Source organism: Poecilia mexicana, unplaced genomic scaffold (assembly GCF_051168715.1).
Source record: "Poecilia mexicana isolate PSO_F unplaced genomic scaffold, ASM5116871v1 scaffold_2, whole genome shotgun sequence".
In the NCBI taxonomy this organism is placed as follows: domain Eukaryota; kingdom Metazoa; phylum Chordata; class Actinopteri; order Cyprinodontiformes; family Poeciliidae; genus Poecilia; species Poecilia mexicana.
In genome coordinates, this window is record NW_028263371.1 from 5,994,279 (window position 1) to 6,014,744 (window position 20,466).

The 20,466-nt window shown below is 37.6% G+C and overlaps 1 protein-coding gene across 1 annotated transcript in view; it reads left to right on the forward strand.

Annotated features, from left to right (window-relative positions):
- prkcaa (protein kinase C, alpha, a) overlaps positions 1-20,466 on the forward strand; it is a 135,403-nt gene that overhangs the window by 77,544 nt on the left and 37,393 nt on the right. The window contains exons 6-8 of the mRNA XM_014997820.2: positions 13,249-13,405; positions 13,880-14,014; positions 14,447-14,540. Coding sequence (XP_014853306.2) covers positions 13,249-13,405; positions 13,880-14,014; positions 14,447-14,540 — 386 coding nt within the window. The remainder of the gene's footprint in view (positions 1-13,248; positions 13,406-13,879; positions 14,015-14,446; positions 14,541-20,466) is intronic.

Here is a 20,466-nt window from a genome sequence, read left to right on the forward strand (position 1 = left end):
GTGAAATACAGAAATTAAAAACAAGAATCGGAGCGGGAGAAATATGACTCGCCAACCCATTCGTAAGGTTGTGCATTTTTATTTCCTATTTTCCTCCCTGACAAGCAAAACCTTCACAGGAAGTGGAAGGTTTGATGCCCAATTCTCCTGGAAGAAGCCATTTTGCTGTTTGGTTTAAGGGGCGGCTGTAGATCAGCCAGCTGTAATGATGGAGCATTAGCACATTTGCTTGAACAATAGGGCCGGCATGGAGCTGACGGCGAGCTCCCATTATCATTCAATTAACTGGCAGACAGGGGTCAGTGCACTGCAGGGCCCTGGCACTGAACCTCACCGACTGATCGAATTATCAGCAGAGGCGACAGGGAGAACGGAGTATGATCATGGCTTACAGTAAATGTTAGGAAACGACTAATTGAGAGAGGAGGAGGGGGGGAGAGAAACGACATTTGGTTTCTCACTGTGTATCTGTTTGCTGTGCAAGTGGTTGGTTTATTCTGCACAGTTCTTCAAAGGCAACTTACCTTGGCTGACATTTCAATGAATGAATGAGGCATTCATGTGCAACTGAATGTTTCTGGAAACTCCAGTCATGGATTACTGAAGGAGCCAATCGTGTTTAAGGTAGAGATGCATTGATCCGATATTAATATCTGTATCGGTCCAGATATATAAAAAAAAAAATCTAGATTGAGAATTGCTGATGATCTGTTCAGTCTACGTCAATCTTATTTATTTAACATTATATTTAGAGTTTTTGAACCATTTTAAATTTGAAGCAGTTTGTGTAAAAAATAAACTGCTGCAGTTTATTTTTTACATGTTTGAGGTAGTCAGCTTATTGTTTTTGCAAGTTTCTTTACTATTTATTTCACTTTGGCTGTTAAATTCTAATTTTACTGACAGAACAAATTAAAGTCGTTTTTACATCTTTGCCCAAGCTTGTGAAGCTGTCGGTGTATTTAGGTGTGCTGTGCTGCTGCAGCATTAGCAAATAAATTGTAATTCAGTACTTTATGTCTGTGAACATTTAAAGTCAATTCAGCTGCTTTTTGTTTTTTGTTGTTGTTGTTTTTTTATTGGCCGATACTAAACCTCAGATATCTGTATCCATATCGCAAGTTAAAAAAAAAAGAAAAAAAGTGGATTGGCGCATTCCTATTTTAAGTTCCTAAATTTTGAGAAAATTGAGACTATTGTAAATTACTCTCTGTCCAGTTTTTAATGTGACATAAAACCTGCATTATTCCACCAAATAAGAAATCTATTAAAACGTGCAAATAGAAAAATACAAAGGATATAATTATCTGGTTTGGTTAAGTTCAAGCTCTTTTATGTGATACTTTGCTGAAACATCTTGAGTTCATTTCAGCATTCAGTTCTACTTAGTTCACTTTTGTCTTTTTTAAAAAACAGACAGCGACTAAAAACAATAAGTCTTTACACCTGGCAGTAGCATGCTAAAAATAAACACGATTGTTGACAGCTCTGTAGATGTTTGACGTTGCATCACACATGCAAACACCGTATCAGATCAAGTTGAACCTGTCTTGCCGCCTGCTGTTCTTGGACACATATTTGACTTCCAAAGCCAGATAACGTGCAGATGCCTCTTGGCAAAAGTGTCCTGAAACCATTTCGACCCAGAGGTGGCTCGCTTGACCTTACTTACAAAGCACCAGGTCATTGTCCGGTCACTCACTCACACACACACACAGGATCCCCCAGAAATACATTTTCCAGAGGGACTTTTTGTTGTTGGTGTTTGTTCCCCGAAGGCTCACAGCTGCTTTGACACTCGGCAGGAATCCTCACGATGTTGTGCAGGTGCAAAATTAGCAGGAGTTCTGGATAGCCATAAGAATCCAAATAGAGGTTTTTAGAGTTTTGTGTTTATTTAGCCGTGTTCTGCCTGAACTAATATGAACAAAATGCAGTTTTTGTTGACAAATTCCACTTCCCTCCTTTAAACGGTGACATTTGTTTGGTTTATAGAGCCAGTCGCTAATATGATCCTTCTGGGTTTCTTGGCTCTTCTCTCTGAACAACATTCTTCTTCTTGTTTTTTTCTTTTTTTTTGTTGGTTTTTTTGCTATGTACTTTAAACAGTAATCTGCACAACCACTGATGAAACCAGATTTTTACACACATTGCATAAAAAGACAACTTTTTTTTTTAAAGCAGATTCAGGTTTTCGTGTTTTAGGTCAGTACGGTTAATAACCAACACTGGATAATGAGCACGGTGGGTTTTTAAGAGAATTTTTTTAATTTTCATCAAGTTGGTGTAGATGTAATGCAGTATTTGGTAGAACTGCTTTTTAAACTGACACATTGTTCTCATCGTCCCACAAGTTTCTCAAAATAGTTTCCTTGAATTTTGAATCTTCTCTTCTTTTGACAGAACTAACCTGCTCAGGTTCTGATGTCACCTTGCTTTCTAGCTCAATCAAAATTCCCAGTTTGATTGAGATCAGGACTTTTAATTATTTGACAAGGTCAAAACATTGATGTTGTTGCCCTTAGGCACTTTTCGCGACTAGCTTGGTGGGGAGGTCAGGCTAATTGGTCCAAATGGAAAAGACCCGTTTGTGCTCAAATATGAACTTAATGGCTATTAAGAGTAAATGCTTCCATATTTTAACATTATGCTCTCTGCTTGTATCACAATCTGTTTTGCGAGGTCCACTTGCCCCTTCTGCAGCGAAACACCCACATAGCATCAACTCAGTGTGGGTGTTTGACAGTTCGGACGGCCTCAGGCTTACCTCTTTTTACTTAAAATGTAGCATTGTAGCAGTGTTCATGGATAGCCTGAAACTTCAATTTAAACTTAATCAAAATACAGGAAAATCTTTTTCCTGTAAGTCCATTTGAAAACTCCAGTCTGGCTTTTTCATCGTGAAATTGAAGTAATAGCTTCTGCCTTAGTAAGTGGTCATTTAGTCCAAAGGGTACAAAACTTGGTCCCCATGATAAACTAGCTTTATTACCGACTTGTGCTAGCATCTTCACAAGGCTTTTAGTGGTTGGTTCATGGCTCTTATGAGCATTTCTTACAAAACCCAAAGGCAGCAGGCATCAAACTGGTGAACTTGTCGGTAAGAAACGTAGTGCAGTCTTGCACTGAGCTTGTAAAATAGCCTTTATGTTTCCCAGACGGAGTCAGGAGCTTCCAGCTGCTCATTGATAATCAGGAATAAAAAAATTTCTCAAAACTTCACTGACAGATAAGTATACCTCCTTTATCTGTTGCCTTAAACATCTTGCCACCCCACCCACTGTCTGTTCTCGTTCCGCCCTGGACAACCGCCCATGTAGCCCATATCAAAAATCACCAATCTGTTGGTAATTTGGCCGTTTTCTTTCCTGTTTGTTTATAAAGACGTAGCATTCTGACAAACAAATCTCATAAATCTTCCATTACTCCGGCATTCACCAAATAGAAATTGTTTGTATACCTTTACATAATGACTTGAAACAGGACAGATTTTAGTCTAAGCAAAACTGAGATAATAAGGAAAACGTCTTGTACAGTGAATGTACAGTACATGTCTGACTTAAGCTGTGTCTTTAACCTTATGCACATTTTTCAAGCACAGACCACTGTGTATTCTCCATTTCCAAAACTTCCATGCTTCTTTCACACCTGCGTGTGTGTGTGTGACCACAGACGTGTGACGGCATGTGTGCGTTGGTTAGGCGGCGGGAGGGGAAACCACTATTATCACCTGCATCGTGTTTGCTTTGTGCAAAACCGGCTGATTACTGAGGATCTGCGGCGAGTCGTATTCCTGATGTGAGCTCATGCATGCGGTCCCGTTCGTGTTCATTGGTCTTGTGTTTTTGTGGGTAGGTGTTTGTGTGTAGAACTGCTGTCCCAGCCTGCGGCCCACTCAGGCCAGATTGCATTTCAGATTTCATTAGCTGCTGTGGACGTCTTGCAGACAGGCCTGCCAACAGAATTGTGTTACATGAAGATGCAGAGTGGCAAGAAAGTGTAGCGGATGACATGGAGAGAGGAAACTTTACATCATGGACTGTTTTTGCAACACAAGTATAATCCGTTTGTTAGGGGAGTCTGTACACCATTAGAAAGTCTCAAATTCATGTATCTGACAGTAAAGCCTTAAAATTTCTTAAATGCGGTTCAAAAATTCAAGCCGGCCGTACATACGTTAAACACAGGTCTTAAATTTTGTTGTGGCAGAACCATTACATTTTTTTTCTCAAGACTTTTCTGTCATTCTATAGTTTGAGTCACCTGCACTCATCTTTATTCATTCTGTGACTCAAGGCAGTCGAGGCTAACACTAATTAGCTACACCTTTAGTAGCTAGCTAGCTTTTTTACATCCATCATCACTAAGTGCAGATTTATGGCCAGTTGATCGTCTTTGAGCCTGTCTGAGTCTTAAATTGAATCCATAATGGTCTTAGAAAGGTTTTTAATTTGAGTTGGTGAAACCTTAAGAATCTCTGATATAGTTGTCAAAAAATCATGGGGTTAAAAATACTCATAATGGACAATAAATAATGACAGAACATTTTAGTGGGTGTCTACTAAACAACTGCATAAAAGTGACAGTGTCTTGCAAAAAGTCTTCAAACCGCTTTAACTTTTCACTTGTTGTCACACCACAAACCTCACTGTAACTCATGACAATTTTAGGATTGCATAATTTATTTTTTTTATCCCAAAAATCTGAGACGTATTTCTATTTACTCCTATACTCTAATACCCCCAAAGAAAATAACAAAACCCCTAGGTTTTACTAGCACAAAACAGGAAAACATTTCACTCAAAACCAAATCCCCTCTCATTAAATTAAAAGATTAACAGGTCAGCTGAGCCAAAAAACAAAAAATCTCTTTCAAATACCAATGGAAATTTAATTTGGCTTCAAATAGCAGTTTGCATCCTGTTTGACTGACCTGAAATTGGTTCAAATGAGAGTTAATAGAAAAATAAACCCTGAAAATAGTTTCCTTTTGATCAAGGTGGTTAGCAGCTAATGTTATTTTATGTACAAAGTTGTATTTCTGAAATTAATTTTATTGAAACAAACTCGGAAGCAAGTACAAGCATTTACTGCAAAAACCATTCCTCCCGTTTTTAATTAACATTATTATTTTTGTTCGAGTTTCCCCAGAATCCGTATTTTTGTGTGAACATTTTTCCTGACTTGATGGCAGATATGAAATGTGGGGCCTTTTGACACCGTGAAACAAAACGAAGAGGACGTGAAACCAGAAAACACACATTCAGTGACCGTCTCCAAGTCATCAGCTGGCCAGAGCCAAAATGTCTAGCAGGAAGTGACACGGATGCCAGGGGAAGCAGCTGGTCCTTAAAACCCCGTACATGAACTCCAGGCCAGACAATCAGACTTTTTGGCTGCAGACACTCAAATAGCTAAATTAAATAATGACTCACCCAGAAAAAAAAAAAAAAAAAAAAAAGACAGAGAGAAATTAGTCTACAGAATCCAAAAGAAGCATAAGTTGTAAGACTTTGTTATTGTTTGGGGTGGAGAGAAATGGAATTAGGGAGGAACTCGGCAAAACAAAATGATTTTTTTTTTTTTTTGTATAGACATGACTAAGCTTGTTTCCCGCTGTTTATATTGTATTGCTACACAGATCTCTCCTCTGTTTGGTGGAGCTGAGAGAGCCACCCTCGTATTTGTTTCAGCAACACTGTTGTTCATTTATTCGCAGTGAATATCCCAGGGAGGGATATTCACTTGGAAGAGAGCATTTTCTCCCCCCCTTAGTTTCTCATTTATTCTCCACACTGGGGGAATATATGAGGACAGAAACCTCCGAGAGCCGCTTGCTACTTTTGGGTTTTGTGAGAGAAACTGGTAATAAATACATAAATATATTTTGCTCCCTTTGTTGATTTGCAGAGTTTTGCAGGGGGGAAAAGAAAACCCTGAATTTATAAGCCACCTTATTTTAAATAATGTATCTAATCCAGTGTATGGAGTTGGATTAAGGACCCAGATGTTACAGTTGAAGTCTGGAAGCAGCTTTTTTCCATTTGTGTGAGAGAGCAGTAGGCATTACACAGCTCCGCATTGCACTGCAAAAACACAAAATCTTATTTTTGATGCGATGTTTTTAGTATAAATATCTTAGCACACTTGAAATAGGACAAAACTAACTTGCAAATAACTTTTCAACAAGAAATAGCAGCTTGTTTTAAGTAAATAACTCCTTGATATTGATGAACAAAGAGCTCATTCCACTGGCAGATTATTTCACTTGTAACATGGGAAAATGTCCTGTTATAGGTGAAATAATCTGCCAATGCAGGTAGCTCTTTGATCATCAATATTAAGGAATTATTTACTTAAAATAAGGTCTTACTTCATGCTGATATGTTGGTTTTGTCTTTTTTCAAGTGTACTAGACCAGAAAATACATGGTTAGCATGTTAAGTGGTGCGTGTAGATCCTTATGGGAGATTTTGAGATTTCTTAATCCATTGTGTCCCATGATGGACAGAGTTACATTTACTTGAGTAACTTTTTGGGAAAAAGATACTCTTAGGAGTATTTTTACTACATTGTAGTTTTTACTTTTACCCGAGTAACTTTATTATAAAGTATCGCTACTCTTACTTGAGTAAAATTTAGTTTTTGTTGACGTTTCATGAGATTTACATGTAAAGAAATTGATTTGGAAAAAAGTTTTTATTTTGCCTGATTTTGTTATTTTGTACTTATTTTCTTCATATAAAATATTTTAATTTTGTTCTCTAAAACACTTACATTTTATATTTTGATTGACGTGTTGATGTGTTACTCAGTTTTTGAGTATCCTAGTTTTCAGTCTTTTTTAAATATTCAGATAAACTTATTTCTTTTTGTAAAGAAAACAACTTCTGCCTCAGACTCTAGGAAATACAATATCTAGTGTACATCAGTCCTTACAATCAAATTGGTAAATCAGCTATAATACTGCAACCCTAATAAAATAAAAACTGAAATTTAGGTGTCCAGTTACCGTCTCTGTCCAAATATAATTTTTTTCAGATTGCATCAAAGCTCCTCGCTGGCATTTCAGCAGAGCCTGCCACTTTCCAAAATGATGATCGCCGTCCAGCGTCCTGCATGCCTGCGCTAACTCGGCAGCCCGGCTTCGCAGTAATTTCCATTTCTTTGTAGTGTCTGATTCAATTTGCACAGAATCCAACAGTCTCTTTGGCCAAGAGAAAAATTCACTTAAAAATTCCAGTTATTAGATTTTTCTCCAATGAGTCAGAGTTACAGTGACGCAGCTGATGGCACTCGAGATGGAACTGGAGCCAGAATCTTTCCAGCTCATAACTTTTTAGCTCCTGCATTTAGCGCGCGTTTGGCAGCGCGACCGGGAGGTTTCAGCGAGTCGGTGATGGGTTGCCGAGAAGATATTTTTAGCAGCACATGAGCAGTAAAAAATGAGTCCAGTTATTATTTACTGCATGCTTTCTTATGCATTGTTACTCATCTACTTGTAGTCAGATGAAGGAAGGACGGTAGCTTCTTTTTCAATCCAAGTTGTTGTATTTTATAGAGAAATGAGAGCTGAATTTTGTTGGCAGTTTTTTTTTTTTTCTCTGTGTGACAAAAATTTCTACATGTCTGGAAGAAGAAGTAGAGTTACTAAACAGAACCATGCCTGGCTAAAATCTCCCAAAGCCTTCTGGTAGGACGTGTTGTGGTTGGTCACAATGCCAAACTGTATTTTTGACACAAAAACGACACCGAACACTGAACTCACAGGGAAACACGGCGGTGGCGTCACCATGATGTGGGGGTAAATCTGTTTAGGTAGAAATTCAGGTTTTTGGGGGGATTTTTTTAGATGAAAATACGAAGTTCTAAATATTAGTTAATTTTTGTTCTAACACCTCCAAGTTTCTTCTACTTAGCAAAAGATGAGAACAGATGAAATTCTTCAGTGTCACTCTGACTCGATGGCTTCATTCAACAAAGCGTTGTGGTCGTTTCTCAAATTCTGATAGATTTGGAAAATATTTGTCTCTTAACAGACCCGATGTTGAAATTGAATCAAAATCTGTTTTCAGAAGCTAATAGTACAAAGGCCTGCATGTTTATGAGTCCCAGTTATTTCAGCCTCGTTTAAAAGCCAAAGTGAATCAGTTAATCAATTAGTAACATGATGAATAGAAATAAGTTTGATGATTTATAATTAGGTGATTGATGTGTTTTAAATATTATTTACAAAGACTTAATAATTCATTTCATTTATGGTTCTGGTTGTGTGTGGTTTTTATTCACACTGTATTTTTTTTTTTTTTTTTTTTTTTAATCTTCCTCTTCCCAGTGTTAAATGTTCTTTAAAAATTAAAGTTTATTGGTCTTTGAGAGGGTAAACTTGCATTATTATGCGATTATCATTTTATAACTTGAAAATGGCCTCAAAACAACAATATTATCCTTTATGGCAATAATTTTTGTGACAATTTCACGTCCAACAAAGTTTATCGTGATAAGCCAACTTGTTTGTTTTTCTCACAGCAGATTGTTTACGTTTTTTCATTTGAACTTTACATGATAAATATCACTTTATATATCGAAGATAGCTTGAAGTTATTTATTACAATCTTTAAAAACCTGGTATTTTTCCACTTTTAAATTCTATTGTTTGCTGACATTTTACGAGGCAGCGTCGTCCGAGAGCAAGACTTTTTTTTTTTTTGTCTCTGCATAAGCGTTTCCACTGCGTAAATAAAGCCTTTTTACAAGAATACGTCGGTCCGCAGGGACGTTTTTATTATCGGAGCATGCTAGAACTTTCCCAAAAGCTTCAGAGATTCGTTTTCACGCGTTTTAACTTTTAAGACGATGTGTCGAAACATTTTCATTTGAGAAATGATCCGTGGAGCGCAGTGGGACACGGTGGGCCAAACGTTTCATCCCCCCACCATCACACTAACAGATAAATACACACACAGGCGACGTTCCTGTTCACAGCGTCCCCACGGAGTTCAGGGGAACAGCTGAACTTTGTTGCTGAGGGATTTCTGCTGCCAGACTCCCAGAAGTCGTGTTGTTGGTATTCCCACTGTGTTTTCCTGCCTCAGCTCCCTCCTCTCAGCTTTTGCCCTCTGCCTTCAACACATGAACCCACCTTTCATCTCTCCAGTGCTTTCCGGTCCTTCTATTTGTCTATTTCGTTTTGCTTTGTGTCTCAGAACAGCAGCTGACGCGTATTTTGATTTTTTTATAACATTTTTTCCAGTGTGAACTTGAGCAGCTCGTTCTTTTCAACGGGAACAACGTCTTGACAAAGGATGAAATAATAGTGGAATTATAGATCTCAGAGAGCAGATTGGATTTCTTACGCAGTGTCAGCAGTTATGACAAGTCTTAAAGCTTTTTTCTTTTTTTGACTAATTGGTTAAAGAGGGTCAGCGTCTTGAAAACGGTACAAATGCTCATTTTCCCCTGTGAAGCATAATGGGTTGAAAAGAGTGTTTCTTCCATCCTCACATTGTTACACAAACGCACTTTGTTTGATTTCTCCCGGAAAGTCAATGCTCTGTGCCCTCTGAGCTGAATTAGATAGTCTGGGATGCCCCCTACTGGTGACAAATGGAAACACAACAACCACCAATTGTGTTTCCTGTGAGCAAGTAAAGCCCCAGATGTTGCAAGACAGTTAAAATGTGTCAGATAATTTATATATTCAGTCTGTAGAGCCATCAAAAAATTTCAGTATCACTTCATTGTCTTTCACACAACAAAAAATGATTTCAATGCAATTGCTCATGTGGTTTCCTTTATATTGATTACTGTGTTTGTTTGTTTTTGTTGTGTTTTTTTAGACACTGTTTTGGCCCTTAAATCTGAACTGTGTCCACAGCCAAAATATGCTTGGTTTAATTTTTCTGTCTCAGTTCCTCATAACAGCCGTCTGAACAATGTCCTTTTTATTACTAAATATCATACGGGGGCGGGGGCTTTTGCATATTTGTAGCTGGAATCTGAAGTATGCAAAAATGACATAATATTTTGGGATTAAGAGCTACTGAAGCTATCAATTTGCATGTGCAAAAAAAAATATAATAATCATTCAAACCTGTTATGTGTAGAGCAGAGAGAACATGAGAAAAGTCCTGTTGGAAATCAAGAAATGAGTTCTTATCTAGCAGAAACTCATTCTTGCTCAGCATATGCCAGTATGCAGTTTATGGCAGCTTAATTCACTTTCATCTCTGAAGATGAGAAAGTAAGTAAGTAAAAAACAACAACATAGAATTAAAAAGAAAACCTAAATCTGACGAGGATGTAGCCAAAACAGCAGCAGTGAATGGAAGCAGCTGAAAGTTTCACTTTTCTCCATGCAGGCAGGTTGGGTTTTACTCATGAGTTTTCAACGTGATGTCAAACAATTACCAGTTTGTCACTGTTGGTTTTGGCCCAAAAACTAAGTCTAACATAAAGTGACACATATTAGTTAAACTAAACCCTGTTTGGCTCAGACACTCAGAAAAAAAGAAAGTTGCTGTTAATATTCTGCTGTTCAGTATAATATTCAGTATTGTTGTCATCATCCATATATACCATGACCTCCAAAGGCTCTTCATTGTGTCTGAACCATGTGTTTTGATTTCATTTGAGAAAGTAGGCCAGCCGACTCAATGGCTTTTATTTATGATTATATTTTCAGTTTAGCTGCTTTTGGTTTACCAGTTCAAATGAAATAAAATGCAATTATCTGAGATGGAAGCCGCTAAACTCTTGATTTCCAGGAAATCGGCCGGTTCTGTTGTTTTTCTCTGAAGTGCCTCGTGACGGGAGGTCACTGCTCAGCCGCAGCGAAACCTCTCTAAACCGGCAGCCGTCTGCTTTCTGAAAAGTGCGGAGGAATGGCTCGATATCTTCCTCCACCTCGAGCTGCTCCTCTAAACCTCTTACATCTGCCGTGAAATCCAAACACGCTCTGCTGCAGCGTTCTCCAGCACTCCTCTAACTTCTTGCTGTATTTGTTCAGCACTCAGATTCTCCACCACAAGGTCCAGAGGACAAAAACAAACTGCAGAAGGCCACATATTCTTTTTCCAAAGAGCCATTTTATTCTATTACCACAACTGAACAGGCTGAAGTAAAGCAAAGAATAAAACACTTATAATATTTCCCCTGATTAGAAGCTTATCGAATTTGTTTTTCAGGTTTCTGATGGTTCTCAGTGGCATTGGTACTGATGTTTCTGCTGCTGTTTATTTGTCTTAATTCAAATATTAAATTATAGCATTCAGACTATTTTAAATGCTCCCTGTCTTTGACAGTCGTCACTGTTTAGGCCTCCATGCACTGCAAAAAATAACAAACTCAATAATTTTTATCTAGTTTACTGCAAATATTACACTTGAAATAAGATAAAACTAACAAGCAACTTTTCAGCAATGTATAGGCGCATGTGTTAAGTCTATAATTCCTTAACGTTCCAGTATGTAACCTATAAAGCAAATGTTTTTTTACATATTTGTTAAAACCGTCAATGTAATATGAGACAGTGTGTGAAAAGATTAAGCTCCTCTTCCTGCTCCCTGAGCTTCTGAAGAAATGCAACACCCACTACCAAGAACAACCAATCAGAGCCAGGAGGAGGGTCTTAGCGCTGTCAATCATGTTCATGTGCACTTTGCTAAATGTGCTAATGGCGGAGAAACGAGATACAGAAAAACTGTTTATCCTCTGTCATCGATGGCCATGCTAACTAGCCTTAGCATTCGCAGCAGGCTTTGGCGAGAAGCTGTAGCGCAACAGAGATCGGGGGAACGGCGCACACACCGTCATGATTGACAGCGCTAAGACCCTCCTCCTGGCTCTGATTGGTTGTTACTGGAAGCACTCGGAGAAGATGGAGAAGCTGAATTTTTTTCACATATCTGTCTCATACTATTTTGTCACAACATAGTAAGAGTTTCAACAAATATGTAAAAACATATTTTTTGTAAAAGCTACATATTACAGCTTTAATACTGATAACAGATTATTTCACTTATAACAATGAAAAAATGTCTTGTTATAAGTGAACTAGTACTTTTTGTGGTATTGACTCTGTTAGCTCCTATATCTATTTAAACAGTTACTTGTAAGTTTAGTTAGCTTAGTCTTATTTCAAGTGTGCTAAGATATTTGTACTAGAAACTAGACCAAAAATACTTGGTATGTAATGTAATACCAAGTATTATATGTATGTAAATACCAAGTATTATATGTATGTAATATAATACCAAGTATTATATGCATGTAATGTAATACCATTGGGTCCCTTTATGTCTCAGTAACAGGACATAAAGTCTCAGGGGTTCGCAGTTGAACCAAGCAGCCATGCATTCATGTTGCTTCTGCAGGGAATTTCAGTCCAGTGTGTGTCGGTAAACACAACGTGTGTGTGTTTCTGTGTGTATACGTACACCTGACTGCATGCAGATATATGTGTGTGCTGTAGTGTAATGCATGTCTGGCGGTGCTCCAAATCTCAGCGCTAATGGAGCGCTAATGTCCCCAGTGTGCCCTTGTTTACTTAATAACTACATATGGGAGGACAAGACGAGAGCCTTCGCCTACTTAAGCATGACACAGCTTGCATGTGTGACTCACTGTTCCCATAATGCCTCCCTGCATTCAGTCCCTTTATGTCTCAGAAGCAGGAATAATCCTCATAGGCTCCAGCTTGTCGTTTGATCCAGAATCTATCAATTTCATTTTGCAGATGTTCACCTGTTGATTAAAATTCAGGTTTTTTTTTTTTTAATGTTTTCCTGACATGGCCAACCTGTGGTCTCTAGCTAAACATTAAACAGGACGTCTGTGTGGATAAGAGAGGAAGTGCAAATATAACAAGCCCTTCTTTTTATCAGCATGCTTACTTATGATGAACTCGCTCAGATTACAGCCTTCTGGTCAGAGGTTTACATACACCTAACACGAATGCTATGTTCATTCTACTTTGAAGGATTATTTTCTAGGATGGAATAATTATGTAAAATGTAACTTCAAAACTGCACAGAATGCTGACTTTTGATCTCAGAAGATCGAAGTCAAAATTTATTCTTTTATTTTTTCTCTCTTTTTTTCCCCCAGTGGATGTCACAAAAAGAAAATACATCTGACATAATATTAGTGGTGTTGTAAATTTTTATATTTGTGTATCCACTGTACGCCGTCTCGTCTTCGTTTTAGCAGCCAGGTTAAACGTTCTCCCTCATTCTTCGTCTCTTTCAGTTGTTGAAGGCAAAAACCTCATTCCCATGGATCCCAACGGCCTCTCCGATCCGTACGTCAAACTCAAGCTCATACCGGATCCTAAAAACGAGACCAAGCAGAAGACCAAAAGAATATACTCCAACCTCAACCCCAGATGGGACGAGACCATAGTTTTGTGAGCGCTGTTTATTTCCCGTTCTCTCTCTGTTCTGTCCTTCACGAAGCCACAAGACGCTGTCTGAAATTTCACTTGTCATTGCCTGAAGTAATCATGGAGTACAGAAGGAATTGGTTATCAAGAGGTTGTAGTTTGTACCCAGGGTTTCCCCTGGAGTATTATAAGCCTGGCGGGCCACCAGGCATAGCATTGCTTATTTATTTAAGTTTTTTTTTTTTTTTTTAATGTTTGCATTTTTTAAGACTTTATAGTTTGTGTTCAGGTATTGATCTTCCAATAATGCATAATTATCATGTGGTATTTTCACATTTCCCGTCAACTTTAAATATTTTTTAATTAAAAAACACGGCGGGCCGCTGGATGAATGTCTGCCGAGCGCCACAACCACCGGGCTGGGGGAAACTTTGGTACCCCATTTTTTTCCTTTTCTTTTTTGTTTTTACTTGATAATGATCATGATGTGCTTTTCAGCAAGCTGAAGCCTTCGGACAAAGATCGCAGGCTGTCTGTAGAAGTGTGGGACTGGGATCGGACCACCAGGAACGACTTCATGGGATCCCTTTCCTTTGGCGTGTCAGAGCTCATGAAGTCTCCTGTCTGCGGCTGGTAATGCTGATTATCGCTTCTCTAAACCGCAAACAGAAATAGTTGGAAACCTTTATCCGTAAAACCTACACACCAAGTAAATACTCCGATATTTATTAGATAAAAAAAATAAAATTATGTTTGAAGAAAGTGACTTTTGCTCTACTTAGCCGTTTAATTGTTCTATACAGACATTATTTTAGTATTTGGTGCTTATTCCTGTTATGTAGCCTTAGCTTGCTGTTTTGTGTTACAACCACAAACTTAGTTACATTTTATTGGGATTTTATCTCATATATTGTAGAATGTAAATGTATGATCAATTTATCTGCTTTATTATTTACTTATTTACTCAATTTAAGATCATTGGAGGAATAGCTGCTTTTTTTTTTAATCTTCCGATTCTCTCCTTTGTGTTTCCTTCTTCTTTGTTCTTCCTCTGTGTGTCTTTAGGTTCAAGTTATTGTGTCAGGAGGAGGGGGAGTACTACAACGTCCCCATCTCTGTGGAGGATGATGGAAACGACGAATTGAGGAAGAAATTTGAGGTGAGGATCTCTTTAAAACCATCACCCCTCAGTTTTCCTGTTAGTTTTTTATGTCACTTAGTGTGTTGATCTTTTTCCAGCTGACGTCTTTGCCCTTTGACATGTGAATTTTTTGCATATGTGCAGCTCTGGAAAAAAATGAAGAGCCCACTGCACTGAACCGCATTGAAAACCTCCTGGTTCTTCCACTAAATGTTGATTTCTGAACTCTTCCGGAGTTAAAACTTTAGTATTGTTGTTGCTAAATGAATTGTTTTCTTTGCATATTTTTCATTATTTTGACCATTTCTCATTTTCTGCAAGTAAATACAAAATTTTTGCTTGGAATTTCAGAAACACGTTGTCAGTAGTTCACAGAATAAAGAGTAATGTTAATTTTACTCAAACATGTACCTATAAAAAGTAAAATCAGAGAACTGATCATTTCAAGTGGTCTCTTAATTTTTTTTCCAGAGCTGTATACGTATCTAACATTAAAAATACATTTTTAATAGTAGAGCAGCCAAACAGTTTCTAAATATGGACAAATTGATTTCTCACTTGAAACTTAATTTGGGTTTCTTTTTTCAAAACAAAAAGTGTTTGTCACACTAAGTCGAAAGAGTAGATTACTCAAAAGTTGTACTCAAGTAAGAGTTGCTCTACTTCAGCACTTTTTTTACTCAAGTAAAATGTAGCCGTCCAAGAAATGACTCCAGTGAGACTTAATAGAAGTATTTAGTGAAGCAGATCAAAACTCTGATCAAAACATCAGTCGCTTAATATCTTAAAGTTACATCATCAGAAAGTTGTGTGGAAATGTTGGTAGTTTAATGATCAAAATGAAAATAAATCAGATCAACTGCATAATTACAAAATAATAAAAGTCAGGGATCAGAAACATTTTTCCCACATCAATTTCAATGTGAAACAAATGAAGATTTAACTAAAAGCTGCAGGTCTGGAGATATTCTGGTTAAAACTTGTTTGTTCTTCATTCAGTGAAGTTACTCTCAGAAACTTCGCTCAGGTAAAAGTAGTGATACTTCATAGTAAAATTACTCAAGTAAAAGTAAAAAATACTCATGAAAGTACAGGGTTTTTTTTTTTGTTTGTTTTTTTCCAAAAAGTGACTCAAGTAAACGTTGCTGTAACTTTGATGGAAGAGTTAGAACTGGACTGAATGAAAAGGCTTTAAACTGTCTTCTCCTGCCACCTGGATTAATATCCAGAGGGATTTAATATGGTCACCTCCCGTAACTTTGGGGCGATTCAAGTCGGCTTTAAAGGACAGAGACGTCAGCTCACGTGTCTCTTGTAACCTCTCCAATGTCTGCAGAGTTTTTCTCATGAAATGTGAAACGGTTCTTTATGTGTTTGTGTGTTTCGTCTTGTCGTGTGTTTTATGCTGCTGCTTTCTAGGCACATCTCTCTTGGAAAAGATGTTTTTATCTCAATGTGTTGTTCCTGGTTAAATAAAGGACACACACGCACGCACGCACGCACACACGCAGACACACAACACACACACACACACACACAACACACACACACACACACACACACGTGGTTGGTCCAGCTGTCCTGAGCTCAGTATCATGTCCAGGACGATTATCAGATTGTCACCGAGCGCCACAGCTGCTGGCTTAATCACCATGTGGCAGCTGCAGCTGTGGATGTTCTTATTGTCTCTTTTACACTCTTGTGTCCACAGCGGTCATATTTGCTGCAAAAATTAACTCTTTATTTCATGTCAGCACATCCACCTTTTAGTACCCTTCTTCAGTGAAGACACCCAGCTGCCACATGAATTAGATCGTATTTTACTGCTAGGAAATCACGTCTTAGAGACAGTAGCTGCGTTTCCATCACTAATGCTGATAGTCTGCTGATGTCAAGAAAAAACGCACTTTCGCAGTCGCGGTGTTTCCATTAATTTAGAAACGCAATTAATATCACATGTGAATAAGTTTATTCTCATAATAAGTCACCAAAAAACACAGCGCCGTCATCCTCCTACCACTTCCTGTCGTCTCCTTTGTTCTTTTTCCTCCAGAAGTAACTTCCTGTCATGCGACTCGTGTGACGTGAAAACAGAGTGTTCCCATTGCAGTTTCGCAAAATACACTAATTTTCGATACAGTCGAAAAAACTACCTCAACCTGGAGCAACATCTTTCCGTCGAAAACCTTGACTGGTTTCCGTTGAGCAAATTTATTTTCGTAATTCCAATTTGGGCGATTTTATGATCAATGGAAACGCAGCTAGTGACTGCAAAGGAGTTGATGAAAGTTAAATAATGATAAATTTGTCAGTTTGCTCACTTGGGTTGTTTCAGTGCAAGAATGCAGCATCTACAGTCCCAATTGAATCCTCGTCCATCCAGTTTGAAGTATAATTGCTGGTGGAAATATTTTCTAAAACAATGCGAGCCTAACCCTTTGCAGATGTTTCATTAGATGTTGAAGAAATACTATTTACAGGTTTCTCCATTACTTTACATGTCTTTCCCATAACTCCTCTCTTTTCTGTTTGAAAGGCCCAGATTCTTTGTTGACATTGTAATATCACCCGCCAAAAAGTTTGAGTCTGATTTAATTAGTCAAAATGTCATAGTGCAAATCAATTGGTAAATCTTTACTTCCATAGTTGCATCTCTGCTGACATTTCTCTCACGTCACATTTTTAAGCAGTTCTCAGAGGAACTTCTGCTGCTAAGTATATATTTTAATTCAGCTATGCTTACCTGAAAAATGGTTTTATGAGAGTTGGCAGCGAGTTAGAAGTAGCATTTTATGACAAGAATATAATAGTAATAGTGAGGAGGTTTGGACACCACAGATTTTAAAGTGGCATGTTGTGAAACGATATGTTTTTTTTGGTGAATTGTTTCATTGTCAGAGTTTAACTGTTCGTTTCATTTGTACTACTGATTATGTGTTGGTAGATTTAATAAAGCAGGAGGTAGTTTTACAAGTCGTTCACTAACTTTTATCTAATCCATGCTAGATGCGATCATGCTACATTCTGATACTTGCAAAAGGTTATTGTATATAAACATTAAATATTTCCACATGTCCTCATGTTGAGACACACTTTGTGTATTTCACTAGGATAATTTGAGATGAACTAACATTTTTGCTCTGCTTTGTTGTACAATTTTCACATAAAAAAAAGAAAGAAAAAAAAAGAATCTTAAATGTATTGGTATTCACCTCCCCGTCCTCCAAAGTCAATATTCTGCAGAAGCTCCTTTCACTGCTTGTATTGATGAGTTATTGAACTCTTCGTGTCGTGGGGAACTTCTCTGTCCTCCAGCTTCTCTTTCCTCCTCATAAACCCCTCTGTGGTTTCTCCGTTTTCCCCCCTCTTAGCTTCCTGCTCCCCCCCTGTGTCCACGGTGAGACCTGCAGAATACTGTACATCCTGTGTCACGTGTTCATGTTTAATGCAAGAGTTTCTCTCTTCCTTTCTTCACGTCTTGCCCTCCTCTCAGGACTGCCAAAATAACTGTAATCTGAAGGTAGCCCTCTCCCCTCTCCTCTCCAGCCCTCCCTCCACCTTTTATCTGCTCACATGGCCCTTTTTTTTCTTTCTTTTTTTTTTTTTTTGTCTCATCTCGTTATGGTGACATGTTGCTTCATTTATTCCCCGCCCTTGTGCGTTTGTATGTGGCCTCATGCTGCTGTGAATTCAGTTTTGCCAACATTATGTGTCTTACATGCAGAATTTGGACATTTTATGAATGTAAAAACAAAAGCTAGTTGAGTATTAAGTCCCTTTTGGTGTTTTTATGTTTGTTGGTGAGTCTTTGTGTTGTTTGTGAAATGACTGCCTGTTAGTCCTAACCCTGTACTTTTACAAGTTTGTGGTTCTGCATGTTTTCGTTTCCTGTCCATCTTGACCTTTACATCCTTCATGCTCACTTCTTCTCCTGTATGAATGTATTTTACTGTTTCTCACCCCCCAAAAATCCTTAAAATTTCTCAAGCAATGTCCTTGTTGTACATTCAAACATCACCTCATCGCTTTAGGTAAACTAGTATTTCAAATGTCAACGTGTCTCTCAGTGAATATATGTCTAATATTAGTTTTGACATTGAATTCACAGCTGTCCTCAGTAAAAGTTTAGCTTAGAAAAGCCAAGAAATGAAAACAAATCGGTTAATAAAATGTGTGCAATGAAGGGAAATGGTGCTAGGAGTAAGTTTTGTACACATTAAGAAAAAGGATGTGTAAAAAAAACAAAGAAGTGCGAAAAGCCAAGAAACCAGCTGGAATTTGTCTGTATGCACACTCACTGCACAAAACTCCTCAGCTGAAGGAAAACCATCTTTAAGCTTCTTTTTAACGTTTGCTTCAGAAGATTTAGAGAAATCAGTGGCATCAGGGGAGACGAGGTCAGAGCTAAACTCTGGAGATTTTATTGCACACACTACGGAGAAAAGTGTGTGCACATCATACCATACTAATAGTGAAATTTGGAAGTGGGAACATCATGATGTGACTGCTCTTCCAACATGTGGTTCTGGTAGATGTCATATAATCAAAGGACAGATGGATGGAAAAACGTACCCAGACTTTCTAGATCCAAACAAACAGCCAAGGAAACTCTTAATTGATTTCAGGGAAAGAAAGTAAAGCTGCTAGTCAATCATGTGATCTAATTGAATATCTATGGGGAAAAAAAAGAAAAGATCAGAGTGCATAGAACGTTTTAAGAGTTTCTCAAAATCTCACTTGAGCAATTCGTGTGATTTATTTCTCCCTGGAGAAAATGTCTTGAATGTGTCATTAACAAAGAAAAAGTTATTTTCACTGTCATTGAAGTTTTTCTTATTCATTTCTTTTACTTTGGTCGTTGACGACATCTGGTGTGAATTTTATACGAGTACAAATATTGGAAATATACTTACTGAGCATGTTCTGTCCTTATTTTGGCCCCTGTAACTTGTACATGACTGGTTTACTGTAGTGTTTTTAAAGCAGTAGAGAATAGAAATACCACCTGTGATCACAAGATGTCAGCAGTGGACTGAAGTGGCTAAAGCAGAATGCATGGCTTTGTGTTCGGTTTTATACCAGATCTCTTTTCGGTCTTTAAAAACTTTTATGAGTTTTGATGTCATATAAAAAGTGTTTATTCATTTTTTAAAAAATCAATTTGAGACATGGTAGCACAGTGTCAGTTGTTTTGTTACTTTTAGTACTTAATACTTGTTAATTAACCTTCATTTGATACACATTGATGTGGCTGTTGGTCATTTTGCCTTTAAAGTGATTTTGTTGTTCCATGTAGGGAAACTATTTTATGTGATTACAACAAATGACAGGAGATTTCTCTGAGATATTTTGGTTTGATGATGACAATGTTCTCCTTTAAAAATATCAAAAATCAGAAATAGGCTCAGAAACACAGTCAGTAGAAATAGGGTGAAATATAAAGTCCTAAAAAAAATAACATAAAATTAAACAATGCAGGAAATGTAACTCTTATTAACTCTTATGTACCAGAAATAATAAGATTCTTAAGCTCATATACAGAAATGAAATACAAAGATATAAAATGGCTTGTTGAAAGATATGAAATGAAAGTATGAATTCATGAAAAACAGTAAACCAGCTTCTAAAAAATGACTGACACTCATTCTGTGTCGTCTGTTTGGCTTTACAATAATTACTCCAGATGTGAAATTTGTTAAAGTATATATAAAGGTAAGCAAGTGTCATAAAAGTAAGAGCAACATGCTCCGAAAGGACTATTATGACATCATCTGTATAATTTTCTAAACATGGCTTACATGCTGACGCTGCAGTGGAAATGGATAGTTTATCACATGGTCTTGGTATTCCACCACATTTCTCACCGTATGTGCTAAATAATAAGGATTTACCTTCTCATCCTCCTTATTCTGATCCTCCAGGTCACAACACTGTGTTTTCAGTG